Here is a 27,241-nt window from a genome sequence, read left to right on the forward strand (position 1 = left end):
TCAGGAGTAAGGGAGGAAGAGAAGAATTCTGTTAGGTGTCACGCAAACGCTGCTTGGTAATCTGGCTGCTGGTATGGCCAGCCTGTCCGTGGCGGGAATGCCTCTGTGTTGCCTGCCCGCTCAGCTTGTTGATACTGTTAACGCCCACAATGTGGTTACCCACTACTCTTTCGTTCTTAGTTCACAGAAACGTTATAACGTTATTTCATTGTGTTTCACTAGGGGCTTAAAACAAGTTTTTGTTTTTTTTCTTAATTTTCTTTTCCTGACTGCCTTTTATTATAAGTTTCACAGTTTCAAATTTCTCATTCATAATAGTTTTCTGTTTCCCTTTTACTCGTACAACTTTCCGGTTCACCTTTGTCTTTCACACCAGAGAAAGAACCTGAAACAACAATGAAGGCCTGGATCTATACTGATACTATATCATGGTGTTTGATTTAGTAACATATGCTCTTGCCCAAGTTATTTAAGTTACGTTTTGTGGGGGAAGTCTTCTTTTGTTTTCTGTATTTATAGTCTGAATTCTGAAAACTATAATTTGCCTTTACTTCAGAGGAACAGTGCCTGTCTTACAAGGAGGCTGGAAATATTCAGCCAGGGTTTGTGGAAGAAAACATAGGACATAACCTTCCTCTATAGTAGGGACAACTTTGCTATTTATGTGACTCTTTTTGCAGTTTATTTGCAGATTCTTCTGTAATATTTTTAAGACAGTTTTCAGTGCTCTTTGCACATGACAGAGTGGTTTCCAAGGTTCGTTCAGTTGCACGTTGACCATTTGGACTTATTACATGGGAATGCTTGCGTTTTGAGGCTCTGGCCGTTTCTTGACGTTAATCTAGAACATGTGGTATTCTTTACTGTCCTTTGTCTCCCTGGTGGGCTCTACTTCTGTAAGCGTATGATACAGGTTAGTTGGGTGGTTTAGAACTTGAAGTGCCAAGAACCAGGTCAGCTAGAGCTTATTCGTAACACAGGCCACAGAAACTGCTTTCAGTCCTGGCGGTAGTGACATAAGTGTCCACTGTTCAGCCTCTGTATTCGGTAGGGAGTGAGGATTTCAGAGCGAAGGCTGGCAGTGGTTCAAGGAGAGGGTCTGAAAATTAAAGCCATTTTGTTTTATTAGCTAGTAGTGGCTAGAAAATGAGGGACATCTGCTAGATGCCCACTTGCGTTGATCAGCCCCTTCACGTCAGCTTCTTAGCAGAAGTTCAGACTCAGAGTTACCTCCTTGCACCTCTTGATCAGGGAGGGAGCTGGAGCTGGTGCTGGAGCGGGGAATGCTTGCATGAGTAAACCTGCATGTTGGGACTCTTGGTGATATCGCTCCTCTTTATCACGTAAGTCATTGAGCATTGTCTATGCTGTAGGCCCAGAAGGTGCTTTGAGGCTGTTTGGGTCGCAAACGGTTTCTAGCCCTTTATCGGTGTTAAAGCCTCCAGCAGAGCTGTCTGGGGACGAAGGGTTCGGTTCCTTTTGTTGTTATTAACTAACAAAGTAGATAAAGATGGTCAGCTAGCTAGCTGTACTCCTAAGATAAATGACAGTCAGACTGAAAGAAGTTAACTTTCTATCGGCAACTGACCAAAAAATGGTCCAAAAGTCGAGGTTGTGGAGAAGCACAGTGCAGATGTCCTTTCTTTGCAAGTGCCACAAAAATCAGACCCCCTTGGGGTGTGAAGACTTCTCCTGCCACCCTGCTCCTGTTTCTGAACCCTCTTTGCAGGTGAGAGTTAGTGCTTTTGCCCGCACAGGTCCTGCATCTTTAAGAAATCTATCTGTACATATGTACCCTGCTCTTCCTTTGATGCTCTTTGGAATTTTCTGCTGCTGGCATCTCTCCCCTCTGTTTTTCTTTGTTTCCTCCTTCTTGGCTCCTGTGTGGACTGGAGATCTTGGAAGTCCTTGCAGATATTTTCAAGTACGTCTCCTAGTTTTGCTGAAAATGAGGCTTTCATTTATGTTTTCCATTTTCTTTGTTGCTTTTGGATGGGCCCAAGAGGCAAGGAGGGGGAATGCTGAGCTTATGCAGCCAAGTTCATCCTGTAGCTTCATCCACTCCTTCCTTGTCCCCCACAGCTCTTCAGATGTTTGACTGCTTGCTCCAGTCTGTCTTCTGGATACACTCAGTGCTTCTCAGCTTGGTCTAACTGTGTTACCCACATTCAGAACATCATATGATAAAGATCTTCCTTCATCAAATGTTTTATTACTGTATTACCTTTCATATTTAGATATCGCATCACAGCTTGGGCTCATATAGAAGTTTGTCTCCAGCTAATTTATTTTTCATAAAATTGTTAATAGGCCAGCTTTTTCTTCTATTCTTTTCACTTTTTCTCCCCTTTTTGAGCAAAAACGAATTTAAATTTAATTGTACTATCTATTTTAATGATTTTGTGCTCTTTTTTCACTGAACCTTGATTTGGTGCCAGTTAAGTCTTCCTCCCCACTCCCATGACACCTACACACTTGATTAGTATGTTCTCTCATTCTTTGTCTAAGTTTAACAGAAACATTAGACGAGACATTGTCTTCGAGGAAACCAGTCAGTACTCTAAGTAAAGATAGCTGCCTTAGTTGGTGGGCTTCGGATGTGTTTTTGAACCTGTTACGTATTTAACTAAGTTTCCTGTCTCCTGGTCTGTACTTCTGCTATTTGGCCTCATGGAAACTGACAAATTATTAGTAGAAGCAAGATTCATTTGTCTGTGGTTTGGTGTGCTACTTTTCATAAGTTTCAAAAAAAGAAAGAAAACTTCTTAGGGGAATATTTGTTTTTAAAAAGCCTATGGTGCTATCATGACAGCACACATTCTTTTTTTTTTTTTAATAAACTGTGTGTAAGTGATTTTAATATAGGTAGGAGTCAAAATCAAACTTCATTTGAGGTTAGAACTTATTCTTTTTCTCAAAAAATTAACCATAGAAGGGAAGTAAAACAATTCTGTATCTCTTCCCAACCTTACCTTTTTGCAGAGTTGGCCCTGTTGCCCGTGCTCCAAAGACTCCAACACTTACCGTGAAATCCTGAACTCCAGCCAAGGGCTTCCTTCACTGAGTTATCATGCCATATTTTTCTGCTGTTTGTTTCTCCTTTTCTTATTTTTGATCACCTCTGATAGGATATTTAGGACTCGCCTATCTTTCTGCAGGCATTTAAAAAAGTAATCTCCTTTCATTATGATGTTTCAGAGTTCTTAGCCCTGGCATTGCCGTCGTCCGTTTGTGATCTTGGGGAACCTGATTCCCTCCTGTGAGGGGTAAGTGTTAGTGTGAACCCCAGCACTTTCTTTGCTTTTTCTTCCATTGTAGAACACATGATTACATTAATTTCTATAATTTCTACGAATTCCAAAGTGACAAAAATTTTAGAGAGGTGAGTGGAAGTGGAAGAAATTTAAAAAAAAAGAAAAGCCAGAGAAAAAAATTTTTTCTGTGTGCAGTGAGATTCGTACTAAAGCTAAATTGTAACCCAAGGAAAATGTAGACGTTTCTAGGGAAAAAAATTAATAAACTCTGCCTTGTGTTTGTTGTGTGTTTCTTGGCTGTGAGATCTTGGAAGGAAGACACAGTGAATTCATTCACCCCAGCAGTGTTTCCATGCGTTTGGAAGAAATAGAAACCATTTCCTCACCCTCTTTGTCTGCACGAAGGCCTCCGTTTGGCCGGTTAGTGGTATCTGACATCCAGAGTACACGTTAGCGCAATTCCCGCCTTACTCCCTGCAGCCAGCCACAGCTGTAGGCATGCAGGTACCCCTCCGACCCAGGCCTTGCCCTCTGTCAAGTTAGCACCTTTGCTTTTACGCAGAGAGCGGCTGTCTTGTCTTTCAGATCCTCCTGTTAAGTTCTTAAATATTCTTTTGACACCCTGGTCTAGTGTTGGTTATATTTACAGTTAAATTTTGTAAGAGTTAGTTTAATTCAGCAAACATTATTTGTTACCTAAAGAGGGGATAGAGTTGCCTTTGGGGAGAAACAAATAGTTTCTCTACTAAGGCTTTATCAGAATTTGCACTTAAAAAACTCAAGGGTTGGTGGTATGTGTACACAGTATCATAACCTCAGAAATTCTTGGAAATAGCCGAATCTAAAGAATAGACTGGTTTATTAAAGTCACTTAGTTTCTACTAAAGCCAGTAAGTCTAGTGGAGTGTATTGAAAATGGACGTCACTGTTCTCACTATAACCTACTTAGAAAAGTTTTTAGAAATGTGAGATGAAAGCATTGCTTTTAAATGCCAAACTAGAAAGGGAACTTAAAAATAATTTAAGCATAGTTGGAAAAGTACATGTTTACTCAGGCATGCTTGGGAAAATTTAAGTAATAAGGAACTCTCTTTGCAGTTCAAGAGATTTGGAAATCACTTCACAACTTCACGCAGTTTCTCAGTTTGTCTGACTTTAAAGAAAGAATGATTTAAGAAAGTAATAATGATACCAGTTTCCAGATGCTTTAGAGGATTATATTATGTTTATCATTCTTAGCGGAGTAAACCTGAAAAGGCACGTTCATTAGAATCTCCTGAGTTTTGTCATTTGAAATCACAGGCATGAGGTTAACCCAGTACGGATTGACGTTACTTTGTCGATGGTATATGTGTTTTATTTTTGGCTATTTTCTTTTGAGGTTATATTGCAGCAGGCCGGCTTTTCACATTAATCACCTAATAAGATGTGTTTACTGAGGGCTTTAACTTTTGATGACACCCTCACCCTCAAATTGAGGGCCGGTTCTGATTGTAGTGGTTTTTACGATGAGCAGTTTAAGTTCTTGTTTTTGGTCCAGTATCCAGTCCCAGACATTAGAGCACAACATGAAGAGGAATCGGACACTGCATGGTTCTCTGCTTCGGCTCAAGCAGGACTTGCTTACTGGGCTAGTCCTGGGAAGCTGACCAGCTTCCACTCTGTGTGGATTTTTTAAAGGGATATAATTATCTTACCTACATACCTTAGAGGAGAGGGGCTGTATCAGATTCACCTTTGTGTACCCATGGTGCTTAATAAATGTTTCTCAAATGGATGAACTAGCCATTTCTAGTCTTAGATGTACCTCTGGAAAGAAGGGTCTTGTTCTTGAAATTTATGTCCATTCTTTATTGGACCTTTCGGCTTGAGGTCTCTAATTTGAGTTCCAGAGTCACCTTAAAGTACTTTAAAGGGCCTTGTAGAATATCTTGAGGCATAAAAGGTGTGTTGTGTAAAGTATGATACACTGTCCACATGTAACAGTCATTTAAGCTTTTATGTCCTTACTAGGTGATCTTGGAAAGATGGCTTTATGATTTGAGTGGATTTTGTAGGACCTAGAGATAGGAGTATCTGGATTCTTCAGTCTTTCCTTACTCAAATGCTCAATGTTGGAGAGAAAATCATAGCCGATTTTGCCTTGGATGTCATGTGTTGGATGTGAGGGTTAGATTTACAACTGAAAACACTATTTATTGTGATATTAACTGCAAGAGGGAAAAGATGAGCGAAACAGGATTCCTGCTCTCAGGGAGCTTGTGGTCTTCAGTGTGCATTGATCCAGGAACCAAGAGTCTAGTACTCTTCATGGGAAACAGAGGAAAGAGTCTTTCAGAGGTTTCCGTTTAACAGCTGAGATCGTCTGTTGTGGCCTGTCCCAGTTTGTAAGGTGTTTGCTTACTGTTGTTTTATGATGTGCATTTCAAATTAAACTTACAATAATTTTAATTATTTTAATTAAATGATTACATAATAATTTAATCACCGACTTTGGAAAACACTTGAACAAAAACAACTTGAAGCTTACCAACTTTCACTGAGAAATCCCAGTGAAATGACTGAAAAATCAAAAATGATATAAACAGCAAGGACAGCGAGAACAAGAGAGGAAACCAGGTTGTGTTAATCAGTACTGAAAAGGCAAAGACAACGCCAAGGCTGACACTGCACACCCTGGAAGAGAGTCAGAAATGGGAGGGGTAACAAGTGCCGCCCACGTGGGGATGCAGCAGTTCACCCCCAGCCGCACGGCCAGGAAGGGTCCGTGCCACCTAGAGAGGTGAGCAGTGGAGACTGTGAGCGGGGAGGAGTCAGGTGCAGCGGGTGTGTGGAGCGAGATGCCAAGATTGAGGGCACTGAGTGAGAATGAGTATAATTGGTACAACTGCAAACATATTCCCCTCTCAGCTCCCGTGGTGCCGGCAGCCACGCCTAATACCAATGACACCTCCTTTTCCTACACCCTCTGCTCAAGCCAGGTAGGGCTTTGGGAGGAGTCTCAGACTATTGCACAGATTCCTCTCTAGAGGTACTAACTAGTCCAGGAGAAGTGCGGCCTGGCGAAGGGACCATGCCAACTCAGTCACCTCACTCTGAAGCTCAGTAGTTTCCAGATGCTCTGCACAGCCCTCGTGGTTTGCTTTTTACTGCCTTAAGTGTGAGTGCAGAGCTAAGATTGGGGGCACTGAGGAAGATCTTTAACATGAAGATTCTGAGACAAATAGAAAAAGGAACTCGAAGAAAACGGAGACAGTATAGGGGACAGAGAAAACATGTCACATATTTACATGCACGTACGCATAATCTCAGTGTTTTTAGAAAGAAGAGAGAAAATATAATGAAACAAGAATATTCAGAAAATAAGAATCTTTGAAAATTTTGTTATGAACTAAAACTCTCAAAAAGTAGGGGCAAAAGGTAAGTTTGTGGGAAATAGAAGAAAAACAGAATCAATCCCAGCAGTTTAAGTTCCATTTAATAGATGATGGTCCAAGAAGTGAATATGATAGGGAGAACCTGCAGACATAATTCAAAAAAAATTTCCAGAACTAAGAAATATGGATTTCTGGATGGAAAAGCTTACTGAGTACCCAGCACAATGAATCAAAAAGAAAAAGACCTGTGGAAGGGTACATACATCAGCTTAAAGTTTTAGAACATCAAGAGTGAAACGATCCTAAAAGCTATGGTGGGGGAGGCAGGCTGAGGGCCGTGGATGGGTCTGTATTAAGTATTCAGCATCTGAATTCTTAATACATTCTTCAGGAGCAACATCAGAAAACAGAAAATAGCAGAGCAGTGCTTTTGAAACTCGGTCAAAATTATCTGAACACTATGAGAGTGGTGATTTTGTGACATGCAAAGCCCCTAAAGTCTTTACCTTCTTTTCACTCTTCCTCAAGAAGCTACTGGAGGATATGTTCCAGCAAATAATAAAGATGACAGGGACGCTGGGGAGCAGAGATCATATTCAGGAGAGTCCAGAAGGATTCCTAGGAAGGTGGTGGATGGAAATCTGGAAGTATAGGATACCAGGAGAGTGATCAGTTTTGATTAGCATAGGAGAAGAGAGGGCTGTGAGCTGGTTAATAGCTAAGAATAAAGCAAGAATACGTAATTTATTTATTTTTTTACCATGTTGTAAGGAGTTTAATGGCAGTGCAAGAGACTTTACAGATGATTTTGTGATGGGCCTGTAGGAAACTGTAGTCAGGTGAACAAAGAAAAAATGAGGCAACAAGTAACTCCTCAAAAAACTAAAAAGAAAGTTATTTGTATATGGACAGATTTTGAATGTGGTTTTCATTTAACCAGAAATTTCCACATGAAAAGCTAAAAAGCATTGAAAGTAGATTATACCTTGGAATTTAGAATTGGGAGTGAGCAGTGGAACAGCTTGTTTTTGACATAAGCTTTATATTCTTTTTGACTTTTTAAAGTACTTAGCACTTAGATTTTAAAAAAAATTTTAACAAATAAAATGGAAAAAGCTACTTGTAAGAGCTTTTGAAATTAACCTCTTAGTAGCATTTAGTTAGATGAGGTCACAATTCCCCACCAGGCTTGAGAGCCTGGCCCTCTGCACTTGGGGTGGCAGTGAGCCAGCCCTGAGACCCATTTACTTCTCTCTGCCTTTGTTCCCAACTGCCTTTTCTTCCCTGGAGATGTAGCAGAAATTCAAATCTTGAGGCTGGCTTGAGCTGGATGCTGGCTTGCATCTGGACTCGCAGCTGTGGCAGCCAGTCACTTCTTCCAGAATCAGTGTGGCAACATCAGGACTCTGCATGATGTGTTTTTAGCTCGTCTGGCTCTTTCTGACAGCAGCCACCACCACATCAGCAGAGACGGGTTTGCATTCACTTTTTAAACGAGAGGAAAAAGCCAGAGCAACCTATGACTTGCCTTCTGGTGTGATACCATGGAGCTAAACAGTATCTTTTCTTCAACAGCATTCCTAAAAACTAAACGCCTGTGCCCTGCAGCACAGGGTGTAAGGAAGTGGCAGCAGATACATCTCTGAGGCTGTTGCGGGTGGGTCTGTGGTCATGTAGCTTTGTTTAGAGTAATGGCCTAGAATAGGTTTTAATCATGCATCCCTCCCATCATTAAAAACACCAGTCGTGTACTTCTGATGGAGGTATATCCACTCATACACTGTTGTGCCGACTACATTCTAAAGCATGCAAAAATAGCTGTGTTAAAAGAGTGAGCTATACATATAAATAAAGTTCTGAAGTTTTTGTTTTTGTTTTTCTCTGTACTCTGGTTGACTGTTTTGTTCACTTACAGAGACAGCTGATATAAAGGCATACCATCTCTTTCTTCCTTCCCCTCCTCTTGATCTTTTCATCTCACCTCCTCCAGAGCCCTTCCAAATGGAATAGTCCTCTGACTGTTCACTCCATTCCCCAGAGCCCTTCCAAATGGAATAGTCCTCTGACTGTTCACTGCTTATGTGATCTTTCAAAACTTTTTTCCCACTTTAGACACCAGCTATTGACTTCCAAAAAATATCCAGTGCAAACTCCATGCCATGATGGTTTCTAGTACAGACCGCCTCTTTCCACCTTTCCGCATACTTTGGCAAGTCAGGAGACTGAGACTCATTGGGGCATGTGGCTTGTACCAGGGCAACTGAGTCAGGAGCAGAAGCCCCTGCCCTTGAGTCATTTCTGTCCTCTTTCTAGGACTCCACACTGGGACTAAAACGTCTCAGAGATCCCCTTTGACCCATCTTGACTACTTTGTTATCTGAAAGTTATAAAATTTGTGTATAAGATCTCTGCCTCTTCTGGCCTGTCATGTTACCCTGATTGGCATGAAACTTGAATGCTTTGAAGCTAAGGGGGAATTTTAAGGGTGTAGATGCTGGTTGCCATTCTTCTGTTTTTCTTTTGTCCCACTTAATTTTCCTCCATGTAGGAAGCTCTCTGCCTACCTTTGTTGTGACTGGGTTCTTTGCATCCAGAGATGGGACCCTTCTTACCTGGCCTCCCTGGTGTTTGCCAAACCCAAGAGTGTTCTAGCAGCTCATTTCTCTCTTATAAACCTAAGCTTCTCGATTGTTGCCCACTTCACCCATGATTGTTCCTGAGAATTAAGCAGCGCTGAGTCTCTCAGTAAAAATGGTTGGGTGTGTGACACGACACTCGGTCCTCAGGACCGATGCTTCCAGAAGGCTTCCATGTTCACTTCTTCAAGGAAAACGCTCATATGGTTAAGCTTTAGAGTTGAGTGAATGAGAGTCGTCTTTGCATTACAGCTTTAGGTTTATCAGAAGGCCTTTTGTTTTATCTTATTTTTAACGTACTTTTACTCAACAAAATAGTTCAAAAGATGTTTTTCTTTGGAAAGTCTGGCTAGCTAGGAATATCTAAAGGAATGAAGTAATTTCTGTTTAAAGCAAAGAAACCTATGTTTCCCAGTTGACAAATTCTAATGATTTATATATTTTTTTGCCAGTATCAGAAAAATGGCAGTGTTTTCAGTTACTATACCTTTATTGTAAGTGATGCGCTGGTGAAAACCAGTCTGATTTTCTGCTCCTGTGTAGAAAAAGCAATAGGTATAAAATAAACCATCTTTGCTTCACTTGCTTTGAAGAGGAAAGGCTGTAGGAACACTGCTTGGCTGTAAATCTCAGATTTCTTACTTCCGGTTTCTATGTCGTTCTTGGAGTCCTGCCTCAGGGCAAGTGGTTTTGTTTGTTTTGTGTTCTAGTGTCAAGTTCTTATAAAGGAAACCCCCTCCAAGGGTGCAGGGCAGTGCTGGCCTGGCCTGTGCGCTCTCCCTCCTGGCCCTGAGCACGAACCACACAGAAAGTGGCGTTGGTGCAGAAAGCCCAGCTTTTGGGCCTTTGGCACATAAGTGGTTGTAGTCCGTTGTCTTCCCTAGATATGGTTTTGAGCAGACTCTAGTGTCTTATTTTTCTCTTTTTCTAAGACTTAAAACAAAAGCGTAATGTCATTAGGCTAGTAAGTGACAGGCAGCAAGTGCATTGTTTAGGGGCAGTGCAGTCGTCAGTTTAACAAAGATGCCGCAGCCACTGAAGTTGTAGATTCTACACACCGGGACTGAAGTCAGTTCTTTTAAGGACCCCACCTTCACCCATGGGAAAGTGGCGAGTTTTGTGCATTGAATTCTAAAAGCGGACAATGGGGAAAAACACAAAACAAAATGTGTGGCATATGAGAGGCGGTGGGGGCAAAAACTGACTTGGAACTCCACGGAGAAAACGTTATGTAGTTGGCACTCAGCTGGGAGACCAGGACCCAGACTGCCCTTTCTGTCCCGTTGTTCCTCATGTAGGCCATTGCTTTACAGTTCTCAGGAAATCATTTTTGAGTGTCTGCCTTCAGATCGAAGGCTAGTTGAGTTTCAAGGAAAAACCCAGAAGGGATACTTTGACTATAATAAATACTTAACTTTGTTTACTCACATGAACATGTGTGTCTAGTATCTCCACGCTTTACCCCAAACTTTGTTTGTTTATTGTTAATCTCAGAGCCACATTAAAGTTCGTGGTGATAATACCGGCTTCCTATATCTTGAGAAATTTGATGGCTCGATTATTCTCTAGTGCTGTGCTGTCCGGAACAGTAGCCACTAGCCACATTTGACTATTTAAATTAACTTTAATGAAATAAAATTAAAAACTCAGTTTCTCATTGTGCTAGTCACATTTCAGGTGTTGAATAGCAGCATGTGGCCACTGGCTACTGTAAAGAACATCATTTTCATCATCCAGAGAGAACTACTGGACAGTGCCCGTCTTGAAGCTGGCATTTTTTTCACATTCCTGAGAGTAATTGGTTAATTTTATACTCTACGCTGTGGAAATGCTTTATTGATGGACAGATGTGTGGAGCTGGGTGAAGCAAGCAGCCAGACAAGTGCCCGGTGTGTCACATTGCTTTATGCTGTGTGGTTGCATCTAACAGCCTGGTTGAGGGAGGGCTGTCAGACTGAGTCTGCTGATGCAGCAGCACCTTTTGGGATAGAGGATAGTGTCTGTTAATAGAATAGGCTTTAAGGCAGAGTGGCCATTCCAGCTCAGGCCTGGACAGCCGGTGACACTGGGCAAGCCCATTAACTTTTCTGAACCTGTTTCCTCATCATATCTACTTCCTAGGTTTCTTAGGAGAATTATATTAGGTAGAGTAGGTGGAATAAAGAATATCACATACTTAGTACAGTGTGAGACACATTGTCAGCATGTGCTCAATGGTTGTTTTTTATATTCATACTAAAAATAATGGCCTTATTCATGTTGATGTCAGTTCCTCTTTTCCTGATATGTGCCACTTTTTTTCTTTTTAAAAATTATTTCTCTCCTTTCTTTGCCCTATTTCTATTATCCTTTATTCCTTTCTCTTCTTTTTCTTCTTACTTAAGGGCCTTGGATAACTGTGTTAGTGATACTCAAGGATTAAGAATTCCCTGTCACCTAATTGCACAGTACAGTGAAGAATAACGGGGAATAATCAGTATAAAAATGAGACCAAACCCTATAAGGATTCAAAGAAACACAGCACCTTTGACCAGCATTTGCGAGGAAGCCGGTACACGTGGGCTCTGGGGCCATAGAGACGGGCCCATGACACCCCCTCATTTGCATCACCCTGTGCCGGGTCAGCAGCCTGTCCTGAGAGCCACACCAGATGCCTGCTGACTGTCTCTCTGTACTTACCAGCAACAAAGGAGAGAGCGCGAAGCTAGAAGGCAGCAGGAACGTGAACAGCGAAGGAGGGAACAAGAAGAAAAGAGGCGTCTAGAGGAACTGGAGAGAAGGCGGAAAGAGGAAGAGGAAAGGAGACGGGCCGAAGAAGAGAAGAGAAGAGTGGAGCGAGAACAGGTCAGTTCACAAAGCCTGCTGCGGCCACGAGTGCGTGTGGTCCGTGGCTTTGTGGATTCGGGGTATTTGGGGCAAAAAGTACACACACATGTGCATTACACACACACATTCAGGACATTAGGGGTTTAAAAATACTGAAGAGCAGTTGGAATTACCCTAGTCAGTTGAGTCTCTTGTCTTTAAAAAAGTCATAAATTATTATGCATTTTATACCTCTTGAAACCAGCTTAGTGGTCTCCAATAGTATGATGGCGAAAGATTGCTGAATACAGCTTCTTGGGTTTGTCCTAAATGCTTCAAACTGCACATATCTGAATGATAATGAACCTTTTTAAAAAATGAAGTAAAAAACCTGCTGCAAGAAATTTCATATGAGAAATGTTTGAAGTAGCCACTGGCTAACTGATTACTTAATATACGTTTGCATATAATTTGGCACATACCTACGTAGCATTAGAAAAACTAAGAGTGTTGTATTTAACCAAAAGATCAGGTTTTAGTAACAGTACAGCATCTTATTAATGCCAGATAACAGCTGTCTTTAGAAATCTGTTTCCTGAACCACCTGTGCAAACAAAAACCGATACACTTTCTGTTGTCTGTGTCTTCGTGTGGGTGCCATCCCAAGCCACACTGCCTTTTATGTCTTTATGGATCACTCTGTTATGAGCTTTGAGTAAAGAAAAAAAGATAGGAATGGGGACCGATTTGAATAATACTTGAAATACAAACTTAAAAACAATGATATTAACTTCCAAATTTGGTTATTTAGCCGCAAACCTTGATACTAATTACATACCTCGGGTTTTCTGAAACGGATCTGCGTGCTTACCTGTTTTTCCTAGGAATTTAAGTTCTGTTCTTTATCTGTTCTTTATCTGATGTTATTGGCTAGTTAACTATGTGGTGTTTTGTTTCGCTTTTTTCACATTCTCATTTATACTTGGGGACCGGAAAGAGAAAACATATTGTCTTTTAAAAATTAAATCACCTAGGGGTAGTTCTCACAATTTGATTGTGAGAGGATAGCATGAAAATAATATTTAATCTTTATTGTTTTAATGGCAGTCATTAGCTTTTGTGGATAGCAAGCATTCTTCCCCTCTTCCTTTAAAAAATAGCATTAAAAATCAGTTTTATTCTGTTTTCCTTATTCTTTTGCAAAATAATTATTCCCACACCAACAGTGCTATATGAAACTTGTCGTTTCTGCATAAACGTGTGTTTATGTACATGTGTAATTGTATTCTGTGTGTTCATTGACTAGATGTTAGGGCCTTGGTGATTTGGATAGATAAGAATTTTCTAGTTGTCGCTGTTTTTTGAAGGCAGAAAACAAATGAGTATACTAGCTTGATCTTTTAAGTTATGGTTTAATTCTCTCTGGTTCAAAGAACAAGTGACTTGGGAATCAGATTCCACTCCCAGTCATGGCTGGGGATGGCTACACACCACACTAGGGCAGTTCTGGGCATAGCATATGTTGTGGAGGGTCGGGCTCAAATGCATGGGGCTCAGAGCCCAGGTCGAATCGGGCTATGCTTGCCAGTGGCCTTGTGGATATGCTTTCCACCAGCTGGCTATTTTTTTCCTCATCTAAATTTTTCTAAGGAAATTTGTATGTTATAATATCTGTTATCCAGCATTTTCTCAACCAGGATTATTAGTTAACTAAAACTTCTATTCAGCCCAGATGTACGGTTATTTTTATCTTAAGGTGTGCACTTTGGTGTAAGTGAATGGTCAGCAGGAGATACTATAAAGAAATAATCTGAATTTCAGAAAAAAATTTGCCCCCTTATACCCCTCAGGCTACTCCCATCTAGAGTAGTTAGCTTTCTTCCCTAATGAAAAGGAAGGAAACTTCTGTCTATAAAACCTCCTTTCTTTTCAAAGTTATTATATGTCTGTCTCATATTCAAGCCTCATAAAAAGTGCTGAGAGTTGGGAGGAAATATTCATGATACTCATTTCTTAAAAGAGGAGACTGAGAAAATGGGAGGTTGGGGGCTTAGAGGTCATAAGTCAAGGTCTCTTAATTTCCTAGTCCATTGTATGCACACGCAGCTGCAAGGTTGGATTTTTCCTGTTTACGTGACATATTTTGGATGTGCTTACCTGTTTTCATTGTTTATCATTCTCTTCCCATTGGGAACGAGTCATGCTCATCCCCTTCTTTCTCTTCCTCTTACACACACACACACACACACACACACACACACACACACACCCCCACCCCCCGTTCATTGGTGAAAAGTCACCCGATCCTGGTATTCCCAGAATGTAGTCATTCTACGTACCTTCTGTCATCAGAGAAAACATAAACCATGTTTGTTTTACTCTAATATTAAACAAGTTTTGGTTTGAGGTCTTAAAAATTGGCAGCCTGTGCTTGCTCTAAATAATGATTGATGAGCAGACATTTATTGATGAGAACCCTCTGGTTTCTCACCTAATTAAACTCTTTACTTTCTCTGGAGTCTACTGTCCTGAGAGGGACAGCACAGTCCTTTAAAGCCCAGCATTTGTGTATGACTCTGTATCCTAACAGAACAACTTTCAAATACCTTCATGTATACCACTGAGTGCATGTCATCATTTATCAGACTCTTGATTTCTCAGCAGCCAATTCGAAGTCACTGAGAAAATCCTTAGCAGTAAATTTCATCAGCTATTCATCCCCATCCACTAGAGACGGCTGGGGCGGCTGGTTCTCGGTGCTCCCCGCAGGTGGTTCTGATGCTTTCCTTTTGGATGAATTGATTGCTGGGTGATTTCTGTGTGGCAGGAGTATATCAGGCGACAGCTAGAAGAGGAGCAGCGGCACTTGGAAGTCCTTCAGCAGCAGCTGCTCCAGGAGCAGGCCATGTTACTGGTAACGCTCGCATCCACCCTGTCCTCTAGTGTCAGGGCCCGGGTGCGCCCCCCTTCCTTGAGCTGGGCATGGCTGCAGCCATCATGAGACCACTCGGTCAGTGCCCTGGGCTGACAGAGTCCGGTGGAGACGTCCTCTATGGTCCTACCATGTGGGGCACATTTCCAGGTGGCATTTATTTATTTATTTATTTCCCGTTTATAACTGTTCTCATTTGGTAGATAGACAAGGTTTTGAACACAAGTTGGCATTCCATGAACAAACCAGAATGCCAGGCGCTGAAGGTTCAAAACACTTGCTGTGGGATTTTTACCTAGTTAACTCTTAAGTGCCTTTTGAAACCACCGAAACTGACATTTAATTGAATTCTCTCTCACTCTGTCCAGAGATATTATGGTTAGCAACAAGCTGTCAGATTTTTGCACAGGTAATATGCTATTTAAAACCCCAGCCATTTTGTTTTGTTATAAAACAAGGGGGAGGGGAAAAAAGCATGGTCTTTAAAAAAAGCTGAGAAAGGATGAACCTGGAGACAAGGCGGGCGTCCTGGTGTCCCGTAGCCTCAGTGTTCTCTTCCTCTCCAAGGAGTGCCGATGGCGGGAGATGGAGGAGCACCGGCAGGCAGAGAGGCTCCAGAGGCAGTTGCAACAAGAACAAGCCTATCTCCTGTCTCTACAGCATGACCACAGGAGGCCGCACCCGCAGCACCCGCAGCCGCCGCCGGAAAGGAGCAAGCCCGGCTTCCACGCTGCAGACCCCAAGCCCCACTACGAGCCCGCCGACCGAGCTCGTGAGGTACCGCTTCCTGTGTCACTTAGGCAGCAAGCCCATGTCCACGCCTGCCTCTTAGGATGTGAATGCTAGAATGGGGTGCAGACATCAGCTGGTGATTTCATCCACCCTCTTGATTTTCTAGCTGAGAAATTGGGGTTCAGAGCAGGGAGGAGACTTGCCCAGTCTCTCATGCAGTTAAGTGTTTTTTCCAGAGAGGACCAGAGCACCTCTGTTAGCAAATCTCAGGCGAATTGAACAGGAAACCAAACGGGAGGGAAGACAGTGTGGGAGAATCATTTTTTAAAATGTAAAGAAGGGACTTGGCGGCCTGGCTAACTATTTTTCCAAAACTGCCACAACGACACAGTGTGCCTATAGCCCCATTTACTGACTTTTTATAATGATGATTCGTTACTGAATTGGTGCTGTGGGTCACCCAGAGCCTCCCAGTAAGGAGGTGGCAAAACAGTCACTAATAGGGGTTTTAGAGAGATGGGGAGCTAGCTAGTCGGCCTCCAGAGGACACTGAGTGCTAGCCTGTAGGTGGCGCCATCCCACTGCATCTGGCCCTCAGTGGATTCCAGGATCCAGCATTCTGCTTGCCCTGGAATGCCTTTATTTTCGGTGGAATGAAATGGTTTGAGAATTCTTGATGATAGTCTTTTAATCTCTTGATTTAGCTGGTTTAACCAAAAATGGTTTAACCATTTTTCTAGTTTATCATTCATGTACAACCCTAAAATTCCTGCCAGGAGATTTTAAAGGCTGCCTCTCTTGATTTTTATCCTCATAAGTATTACTATATCCTGAATCGAATCCTAGTCCTGCTTTATTTGCTTCCTCCCTTTTTAAGCTGCCCCTCTCTTTTCTTGTAGTTGAAGAAAACAATTTCTCTTTCAAAGTATCCACTTCCAGGCTTTCTTCGGCATCTCTGCTCTTCCCTCACTAACATTGAGTTATGTCTCCTAATTCTCTGATGCAGGTGGAAGATAGATTTAGGGAAACTAACCACAGCTCCCCTGAAGGCCAGTCTAAGCAGACAGGCAGAGTATTGGAGCCACCAGTGCCTTCCAGATCAGAGTCTTTTTCCAATGGCAACTCCGAGTCTGTGCGTCCCGCCCTGCAGAGACCAGCCGAGCCACAGGTAGCGACAGCCACTTGGCTGTGGGTCGAGGAGACGCACGTGACGGCTCGCCGAGCCACGGGCCTGCTTGTGGTGGTCGCGTCTCAGTGTGTCACCACATTTGGGAAGAGAAGGGGTTAGCAGGGCTGAGTCTAGACTGACTTAAAGAGTTGATTGGGGAAAGAGGATTTCTTTTAAAGATTTTCGTTGGACTTATGAAGATTATCTAGATTCAGTGATTTCTTATTTTAGTCTAACTTTTTGCCTTCGCTAATAAGTGCTTCCTTATTCTAATACCAAGATTTTTCGATTTAATTTTTAAAAAATTAGTATCATAAGTACCCAGAGGGAGAACCAGAACCTTTTCTTGACCTGTAACTCTTGGCTCCTGGACAATTCCATGAGTGGGCTTCAGATAGAAGTTTTTGGTTTTGTCCAAATGTGCATAGTTTTTGGGAGAAGGGCCTTTTTTTAAGAGATCCTTAAAAGATTCAAGATCCAAAAAGGTTATGACCCAGTGGGTTAGGTGTGGCTTTCCCTGAAGTAGGTTGGGATAAAGGTCACAGGCTCTCACTGTCCAAGCGAAGGAGAAACCCTCTCTACCATCTGGAGAAGAAGGCAGACCCAGAGATTACCACATCAGAGATCTCTGAGATCCTCAAAGCATGACTCCTACTCTCTCACCGAAGATAAATGACTCATAGACATTTTGCCCGCAGAGTATTAGGATTAAGTGTTTAGGCCTGAGTTTGTCACTGATGTTCTCATGTGTTAGGAGAAAGAAGTTCACATTTTGTGATAGAAGTAGTTGCATTGTTCTGAAAAACAAATTTGAATGAAGATTTGAATGTGCTTTACAGTAAATAATTCCAGTATGGAGGAGTTTAAAAAAAAAAACACAAAAAACCATGACGTCAGCAAAAGGTGTGTGAGCTCAGGGGTGGGGGGTTCGGGAAGTGGCGGGTATTTACATGAGATCAGTAGCTTCTTGATTCACAGAAGAGCTGACCATAAGCCACCTGGCAACTCCACAGAGTGAGGGATGGAAAAAAAAGAAGAAGCAGGACAGGACAAATAGGGAAAAGGGAGGGAGGAGAGACTGGTAGAATTAGTTTGATGATACTCTTACGAAGAGTTCAGTATGAAAAGTTTTTATTCTGGAAGTAAACTTACCATAAATAAAAAATCTTTATCTGTTTGGCCACTAATAGTTTAGAAAATAGGAGTACCTGAATTATATAGACTACTTTTTTATATTAATGATTAGCTATTGTAAGGCCTGGAAACAGTCTCCATTTTCCTCTTTCTATATAAAGTTCCTTTTGGCTAAAACATACACCTATGAAAACATTATTTGGGGGAACTTTTTTTCATGTAAGACTATTTTAAAACCCATTTTTAAAATTATAGTTACAGATAATACTTTCAATTCCGTGATTTTCCCTCTGAAAATTTTAAACATTTTAGGCATCTAGGATTATGCCAATAACTGGAATTATGTGACTGTCACCTAAAAATCATAGAAATCATAAATATGCAACTAATTCTGAATCTTGCTTTTGGAAAAGTCGAATCAACTGTGATTTGGTATTTCTAGTTTTCATTAAATGCATTCAATTAATAGATACATAGCTGGAATTACGTAGATTGCAATATTGAACATGTATTTTAAAATAATAAAAGAATTTAAAGACAATACAGATTATTTCAGAGACTGTTTTCATAATTTAAAAGCAACCAGATAAACTCAGTTGTTGAGTAATTGTCAAGTAGAAGATCAGTTTGGGGAATCATAGTAATGAATATTTATAAAGAAATCAAAGTTCTTTTTTTTTATAACTAGTAGGAAGATGTATAGCTATATCTAGGGTTTGAGTATTTTAAGACTTGGAGGAAGAAAGAAGGAAAATTGCTGGTATATTTTGAAAAGTTATGCTCTTATAGCCTGTCAGAACCTGAGGGGTTTGTCCTTGCTCATTAAATGTGTTGTTTTGCCATTACTTGGTCTGAAATCTTATACTGCCAGGCAACCTGCGGAAGGATAGACAGGTTTGCATGTATGGCAGCGCCCATCCTGTGACCCCGCTCCCTCTCTCTGCCCGTCCAGTCCCTGCTTTGACATGGATGTGCATGCAGCTCGTTGCCCCTCCTTTCAGGACAGGAGGCCTATAAGCCTTTTTTTTTTTTTTTTTAAATCTTCATGTTTATCTGTAATGTTTGTCCAGATAGTAAAAGAATTTTCCTTATAAGTGTACATTTATTCTTTTCTGCATATTTTGTTCCCCAGACCACTTCTTCACTGAAAAAATAACTGTTTGGCTGCCTGGTTTACCTCATACTAATACCGTAGCACCCTGGTTTGCATTCCCCCAGTTCCTGCTTTGGATTGGGTATTGACCAGAAAAGCGTTTTCTGCAGAACGCATTGAATGTTTTGTGTTTTGTTTTCTTGTAAGGTACAGTGGTCCCACCTGGCATCTCTCAAGAACAATGTTTCCCCTGTCTCGCGATCCCATTCCTTCAGTGACCCTTCTCCTCCCAAATTTGCACACCACCATCTTCGCTCTCAGGACCCATGCCCACCTCCCCGCAGTGAGGCGCTAAGTCAGACTTGTGAGTCGGAGGTACCTGACCCCACCCAAAAGGCGTGGTCTAGATCAGGCAGTGACGAGGTGCCTCCAAGGGTAAGAAGCAGAAAGACCAGACGTGCGCTTCTTTTTCCTTTTTGTTATTTTTAAAAAAAAATTATTTTTATTAAGGGTATGGTGACTTCACCAGAATTAAGGGGCAATGAAATTTCAAAGGAACTTTTTACAGTGGGGAGAAAGTCCCATAGTTACTCAGCTACACTCAGCCAGCATCCAGTCAGCTGTTTTTGTGGTTAATACTGTGCTTAAACACAAGGTAACACAGTGATTGAAGAGGAAGTCTATACAGAATATGCTTCTAGAGCAAACAGAATCATACATTAGCAGTTGTCTTATAAGTTTATGCAGAAGCTGCAAATTATTTTGCAACATTAACCAGCATCAAAATTTTTAGAAAAATTCTCACAAAAAAATTTAAAATGTCAAAGAGAATGATTTTTTTTTTTTTTTTTAATTGAGAGATTTGGGTTGTTTTTTTTTTTTTTTGAGTTTTTAGGTTTTTTTGTTTCGTTTTGTTTTTGTAATTACTTAATGACAAAATTAAACAAAAAAGGCATATTTTAGTTTATTATTCCTCCACTTGGAATTTGCTTCCTCTGAAAAATTTCTTGCTTCTACCAGTCTTTGTTTCCTACTGATCCATTTGTAGATGTTTGGTTTCTTTGAGCTTATTTTCCCTATTCTTACATTATCTCAGCAAAATGCTTTGTATGTCCCCTGCCACCAAACTTTAGTCCAAACATCATTTACATGTTACAGAAGCATAGAAGGGCTGCTTGTCCTGGCTCCTTTGAAGGCTTTGACTGAATTTTCTCTCTCCACTGTTTTATAGTGGAGAGCAGAGAAGGGTCAGGGGTGTGGGTGGAGGGTCAGTCGGTGATAGTAAGGCTGATGAAATTGGGACTGCTGTAAAAATATGTTTGGGTAGGGAAATCTTTTCTCTGCTCATATTTTCAAGAATTTAATTGCCGTCTTTTCCACCCGAAGGTTCCTGTGAGAACAACGTCTCGCTCCCCCGTTCTGTCCCGTCGGGACTCCCCGCTACAGGGTGGTGGGCAGCAGAACAGCCAAGCAGGTCAAAGAAACTCCACCAGGTAACACGAGAGGGAAGCTGGAGGTTTCCTCACAGTGTCCTGCGGTGTGTGTCATCTCTTTTCATAAAAATGCCTGTAGACAGGGGCATTCTGAAGCAAAGAGATAATCAGTTTATAAAAGAGATAATCAGTTTATAAAAGACTTCTCAACCATTAATGTGAATATCATTAAACTGATCTGTCATGAAGAATGTAAGTCCAGCTATGTCCTGTGGCAGCTTTAATGTGAAAGCTAGCACCTGTCTCTGTCCCAGTCAGTGGAAGGAACTGGCCCAGGGGGTGGTGGTTCTAGAGGATTGTAACCTGAGGGACCTTGCTGTCTACATGGTATCTTAAGGCCTTGGGAGTGGTACAGAGTCACAGACAGGCTGCTGAAGATAGCTAGTGCCTGACGGACAGCCAGAAGTTAGCCTTCAGTACACGGAACCTCAGTATAACTCGAAACCTCCCCAAAGTGGTCAGGGCGGACAGTGGGATTGGCCTGTGCCTGAGTCTTTGCTTACTTCTCACCTAAGCAAACGTGTGCCCTGGGCGTGTGCCTGGCAGGGACACAATGAGAGCCCGTGCCATCTGTCCCATTTCCAGCACAGTGCATACAGAGAAGTGTACTGCACAAGTATCAGTTCAGGAGAGCAGTAATGGGTGGCTGGGAGCTACAGCCTGGAAACAGTATAATTTTGTGATTATATAAAAGTGGAATTTTTTATAAAAAGAGACTGTGTTTGTAGTCGTGACGGAAATAGTAATACTTCTAGACCAAACAGTAGCATTTCCTCTCATACCTGAAGATTTCGGGTCTGCTAACAGTAGACTAGCATTTAGCATTTTTGGTTTGTTAATATATCTGAGATAAAACCCATGAATAATAATGTTGTTAGAACTTTCGGTACGTTTAATGTTAAATGCTGTTTGTCGGCTCTTTTTCTCATCATGCCTGCACTTCTGCACGTGCCTGTGATTTGTTTGGATGATGCATTAGCTCTTCTCTGCTTTCCCCACAGCGGTATCGAGCCCAGGCTGCTATGGGAGAGAGTGGAGAAGCTGGTGCCCAGGCCTGGCAGTGGCAGCTCCTCGGGGTCCAGCAACTCAGGGTCGCAGCCTGGCTCCCACCCTGGGTCTCAGAGTGGCTCTGGAGAGCGCTTCCGAGTGAGATGTAGGATACCTTTCCTGTCGCCTTTTCCTGTAAACGATACTGGGCTACGATAGTGTATTGGAGATCCTTTTTAGTCCTTTTCAATCTTATAAACAGACCTGGGGTTTTTACCCAGCTACATATCACAAAACAATATTTTAATACGGGTTGCTAATGACACTAATACCATAATTTTAATAATAAAGAGTCAACTTTTGAGAGCTTACTCACACCTACCTCTGTGAGTACTTTATGTGCTTTATCTCATTTAATCCTTACAGTAACCCCATGAGATATATTTATTGTGTCTCCATTTTACAGATTCCAGTCACTGAAATTTAGTGGCTTTCTAAATGACCAAGCTGAGATTTGAACCCACTTCTTTCAGTATAGACTCCATTACTGTTGTCATCAGTACTGGTTATTTGAACCTACCCATAATAATAGATTAGTGAAAAGTCCCTCTACAGTATTATTGACATAAGAGAGTATAGAGTGTGGGGGTGGAGGGGTCTAAGTATGGAGTCAGAAGCCTTGGGGTGCAGACCCACGTGGAATCCCTGCTATGAGTGAGGGGCGCCCATTGGTGGGCAAGGGGCAAGGGGAGAAATTAGACAGGCTAGGTCTGCTTTGTAGCACGCACCTGGATGCTCACACGTGTCTGCCTTTCTTGTCTCTGAACTTCACAGCATCATCCAAATCTGAAGGCTCTCCATCTCAGCGCCTTGAAAATGCAGTGAAAAAAACAGAAGATAAAAAAGAAGTGTTTAGACCTCTCAAGCCTGCTGTAAGAATTGCACAAAATCAGTTTTACTTATTTCAAGCTTGAGTGAGATCTTTCTATTAAAAATACGTAGTTGGGAGGAACAGTCCTTTCCGTGCAGCCCCCCTCACAGATTTGGGGAATTATAAGGAATGCAGTAAACCTCAGACACATTCGTGCCCCGCCCACCTTGGTCATTAAAAAAAATACAGAAAGAGTAATAGCCATTTTATCTCTTTGCTTAGCATTAACTATTACGCATTCTTGATGTATTAGGCATTTGTAATACTGGCTTTTAGAATACCTTTTTTTTTTATATTCTTAAATTTACCTGTTATTTAAATTCTGCCTTCTGGTACCTGGAGTGGCAATTGTGACTGTTCCTCATACTTCTTTAGTCCTTGCTGCATTAACTGACCATGTAACTGCACACACTGTGGAATTTTAACACCTGCTGGAATTTTGATTTCCTGCTTGAATTGATTTCTGTACTTCCCTCTGCCCCCTCATTTCTGCCGTGCTTCCTTGTGTTGTGCATTCATCACTGATGGCTTCTCCGGCTCAACGGAACTGTTGCTGGACTGCAGGGTGAAGTGGTAAGCCTTGTCTCTGGAAAATTCAGCATCAGAGCAATAATCTGACTGCATTTTAAACCGAGCTTGTATTCAATCTATATTACTTCTCTTTCCTCAACTTGCCTTTCTGTTCTTTTCTAGAATGGAAAACCTTAAACTTTTGCTTTGTTTTTTTAACACACAAAATTTGCTGCATGCATTTTTTTATTATTAAATATAGCTTTTTAGAATAACTTCTTAAAAAGCTAGAGCTGTAGCCGTAAAATGGTTAGTAAGACTCAAGGTCCAGTACTTGATCACTGCTATTTCATGGGCTCAAGCTCAAGAAAAACATGTTCTTTACCGTGGAGAAGAAGAAAACTGTTGGGACTGCTAAAAAGAAAAAGGAAAAATGGCATAGCCTACTTTGTAAAAAGTCATTATTTTTAAATAAAATTCCCAAGGAGAAAGATATACTTTAGACTTCTATATGCAAATGTAGAATATAAATAATAATCACACTTGGAAATTATATTTGGATAATTGAGTCTTAAAATATCTCAGTATAGAAGAGTAAAGAGAAATGAAGCCCTTTTTGAATATCTTTTACTGTGGGTTTCTTTGTTCTCTGATGCTCATAGTCATTGGCATTATTATGGGGCCATGGGGCCATGTGGGTAAGGTGGGGCCCAGGGAGTCTCCCCCTCCCCTGCCCCCCCCCCCACCTCTTGTCCACATCAGTGCGCACTGCTACCACTTTCTCATTTAACATGTCGTGAACCTTTTTTTACAAATGTGGCAAATTGTTAACAATTGGTGAAGCAAGATATGAATGGCTTCCTCATTTCACTGTCACATTTCTGTAGGTTCAAAATTTTTAAAAATAAAAGTAGAAGTTAAATATAAAACCACCACATACATACTTTAAATCAGCCTTTTTTAACTAGAATCCTGCTTTATGGACAGTCTCCTTAAGAGAAGACTTTGTCTCAGAGGCAGATATCTTTATAACAAACTCCAAGGATCTGTCTACACTCATTTGTTGACCGAGAATTTTATCTTATGGTTTAGAAAAAATCCTATCAGCTTATAAGCAGACTATTATGTTTTTTTATTGTCGTGACATTTGAATTGTATACCACATCTTTTTGTCTTTTCTGGTTTTTGTCTATCTTTTGACTTTTTTGGTCTTTTCTATCAAAAGCTTTAAGACTGCACCTTCATATGATACTAGTAAATACTCTCCAAAACAGGTTTACAGAACTGATGTTGTGGCTGTTTTATCGATAGTTAAAATGAAGAACTTCACATTCTTGGCTGCTTTTTCCCCGCTCCCTCCTACCCCCTTTGCCTTACTCTCTTTTCTGTCCTGTGTGTTAGGATTTGACTGCGCTGGCCAAAGAGCTTCGGGCAGTGGAAGATGTGCGACCACCGCACAAAGTGACAGACTACTCCTCATCCAGTGAGGAGTCGGGGACGACAGACGAGGAAGACGATGACGCAGAACAAGAGGGGCCCGAGGAACCCACGTCTGGACCAGAGGACGCCAGAGCAGCGTCAGTCCTTGGTGTATTTTAGAGAGGATGAGAATGTCCCCGCTGAGCCTTCTTTCTACTTGGAACCAATTTTTTCTAAACCTGTCATAGGAGTCTGTTAACATGTAATGAGCAGTTGTCATGGATTCAGCAGCAGGCAGCCTTTATGTTTCCCCTTTGGTCCATTGGTGTGCGTGTGCATGTCAGCGCCTCTCCCTAATGCTCGAATGTGTATTTTATTTTTTGTTTTTTAATTTGAGAATACGATAAATGGGAAACTTCAGTTTAACTGCTTTAATTAACCATAAGTTATTCATTCTAATTTTTTTGCTCAAAAACGAACTGTAGTGGCAGGAAATTCTTTGTTGAAGGGAAAACACTAAGCATTGGTTTTCCTTGAGGAAACTTTCTACCTGTAACTGATCTCATCTAATGACTTTGAGGAGGTGAAATCAAAACAATATCCTCGACTAACGGGATTCATGGCCCTTCACCTCTGGATTTTGTCTCAATAGGTCATCTCTGAATTTGAGCAATGGTGAGACAGAATCCGTGAAAACCATGATTGTCCATGATGATGTGGAGAGTGAACCAGCCATGACCCCATCCAAGGAGGGCACCCTGATCGTCCGCCAGGTACCCGTGTGTTCGCTTCGTTGTTAGAGGCTGAGCTTCTGTCGTCATTAACCCACGTGCTCATTCACTCACTCATGCTGTTTCTACATCATCATCTGTTTCCATGGTAACGAGACCCAAGGGTCGTGTCGGGGCTGGGGCGGCAGGACGCGCTGCATGCCAACACGGTAGCTGGCAGTCTCCACCGCACATCGCTGCCCCCTGCATGTTTTGTGGCGGCCCTCACCCAGCACCGTGCTGCGTCTCCGTCTGTGTCTTGACAGTGGAAAAACCGCAGGGCAGCGTCCTTCAGCAGGCTTGGGCCGGGGGCAGGCCGGTCTGTAGCAGGGCAGCCTCGGGGGTCCTGCAGAGCGCACTTAGCTCGGCGGTCTGCGCAGTCAGGCGGTCACTGGGCGGGCCTTGGGCAGCCGCAGGGCTGGGAGGGCTCTCTGCTGTGTTCCCAAATGTTAGTTTTCTTGCTCGTTGATTCTTAAATGTGTCCCACCCAGTTGTGCTCAGTTTGGATGACTAAGTTTTACAACTGTCTGTTCATTTCTCAGCTTGGCTGTGAGGAAAGTGATCTGCTTCTTATTTAAACAGAGCAGGGCACCTGTCTAGCATTCCGGACTTCTCCCTGAGTGTGTCGCATGCTGTGCCAGTGCATTCGGGTGGAAAGTGGGAAGAATATGGAAAAGACCAGGATTCAGAAAAGTGATGGGATGCTTTCTAGAACTTTAGACAGAGAGATTTAAAAAGGGAAGAAAAACTGCTAGTGGTTTTGGTAACAGTGGCTAGTGTGGCAGATAAACCAAATTGAACACCTTCTGCTTGAGTCCTGTGGCCACCAGAGGAGATACTTTGAATTCTGTTGGCTCCACTTAGGCATTCAGCAAGGAAGTGTGAGCAATTCAGGCCAATTTCCTCCAGTCTTTCCTCGATAATTGAACTGTTTGAAAAGTCACACAGCACCTAAGCAAAGTCAGCTATCAGCAGGGTCATAGGCGATTCCAGCAGCACCCGAGCAAGACAAGTGTGCCTGTTTTTTCTGCAGAGTACAGTTGACCAAAAGCGTGCCAGCCATCACGAGAGCAATGGCTTTGCCGGTCGTATTCACCTCTTGCCAGATCTCTTACAGCAAAGCCATTCCTCCTCCACCTCTTCCACTTCCTCCTCCCCATCTTCCAGCCAGCCGACACCCACCATGTCCCCACAGGCACCCCAGGACAAGCTCACTACTAATGAGGTATGTCTTGCACCACAGCTGGCTGCTTTCCAAGGGTTAGACCAGCACCGCCTAGTCGCTTGTTCGCGGAGGAGACTTGCCCAGTGCCCCGCCTTTCCCTGCCTGCCCGCTTTCTTCTGTCACCCACCCTTCTCCCCACCCCCAAGTAACATGTTTCAGACCCGCGTACAAATCCCTTAACCTAGATCAATTTCCCGTCAAACTTGCCAGTTCACTATTTCCTGTTCTCTAGATCAGTGTAGCTGCATGGCTTTGTGTATTTTTTTTTTAAGTCTAAATAAAATGATTGCTGTGTTCTCAGATCCATTATGTATTTGACATTAAACTCTTGCAGTTGTTTGTGCAACCTGCCTTTTTCATTCTTTTTATCCAATAAATAGAATATAGAAAAATTTGGTTAAGCAGACTTGGCCTTATATGGACAGACCTGTTATCTCAAACAGGAATTTCCTTCAAACAGGGCTGGATTGTATTCTGTATTTTTTGGGGGGTGGGCCGGGGGGAGTTGGGTTGCAGGTTGGTTACTCTAATTCGTTTTCACCAACCCTGTTGAAAAGAATTTCTTTCCTTGAAATTCACAGTCACGCATGGTTTAAGAAGAGGCCAAATGCTTTTTGGGGAAACCTAGAAAAGTAGGATGTTGAGCAAGAAAAGCAGAGGTCCAGGCATGCTTTCAATTTAAAATTTGAGAGGGAGATCCTGTGTGCTCATTCGAAGGCTTTGGCTGTGGTGCTCCGTCTGGGTGCTAGTTGGGTGACTCTTTGCTCTTTGGAAG

General features: G+C 42.0%; 1 protein-coding gene across 21 annotated transcripts in view; it reads left to right on the forward strand.

Annotated features, from left to right (window-relative positions):
* Window positions 1-27,241, forward strand: part of MAP4K4 (mitogen-activated protein kinase kinase kinase kinase 4) — a 175,998-nt gene that overhangs the window by 127,081 nt on the left and 21,676 nt on the right. For 2 of the 21 annotated variants that reach the window (XM_015596281.2, XM_015596282.2), the window contains exons 12-22: window positions 11,950-12,111; window positions 14,900-14,986; window positions 15,572-15,781; window positions 16,743-16,904; window positions 19,339-19,566; window positions 20,518-20,624; window positions 21,626-21,777; window positions 22,446-22,543; window positions 23,107-23,115; window positions 24,454-24,629; window positions 25,124-25,244. In XM_015596281.2, the coding sequence (XP_015451767.1) occupies window positions 11,950-12,111; window positions 14,900-14,986; window positions 15,572-15,781; window positions 16,743-16,904; window positions 19,339-19,566; window positions 20,518-20,624; window positions 21,626-21,777; window positions 22,446-22,543; window positions 23,107-23,115; window positions 24,454-24,629; window positions 25,124-25,244 (1,512 nt within the window). Of the gene's footprint in view, window positions 1-11,949; window positions 12,112-14,899; window positions 14,987-15,571; window positions 15,782-16,742; window positions 16,905-19,338; window positions 19,567-20,517; window positions 20,625-21,625; window positions 21,778-22,445; window positions 22,544-23,106; window positions 23,116-24,453; window positions 24,630-25,123; window positions 25,245-26,274; window positions 26,467-27,241 lie in introns of all 21 variants that reach the window. The other 19 variants (XM_025039091.1, XM_015596288.2, XM_015596277.2 and 16 more) reach the window with 18 other exon arrangements.

Source organism: Pteropus alecto, unplaced genomic scaffold (genome assembly GCF_000325575.1).
Source record: "Pteropus alecto unplaced genomic scaffold, ASM32557v1 scaffold288, whole genome shotgun sequence".
NCBI classification, from domain to species: Eukaryota; Metazoa; Chordata; class Mammalia; order Chiroptera; family Pteropodidae; genus Pteropus; species Pteropus alecto.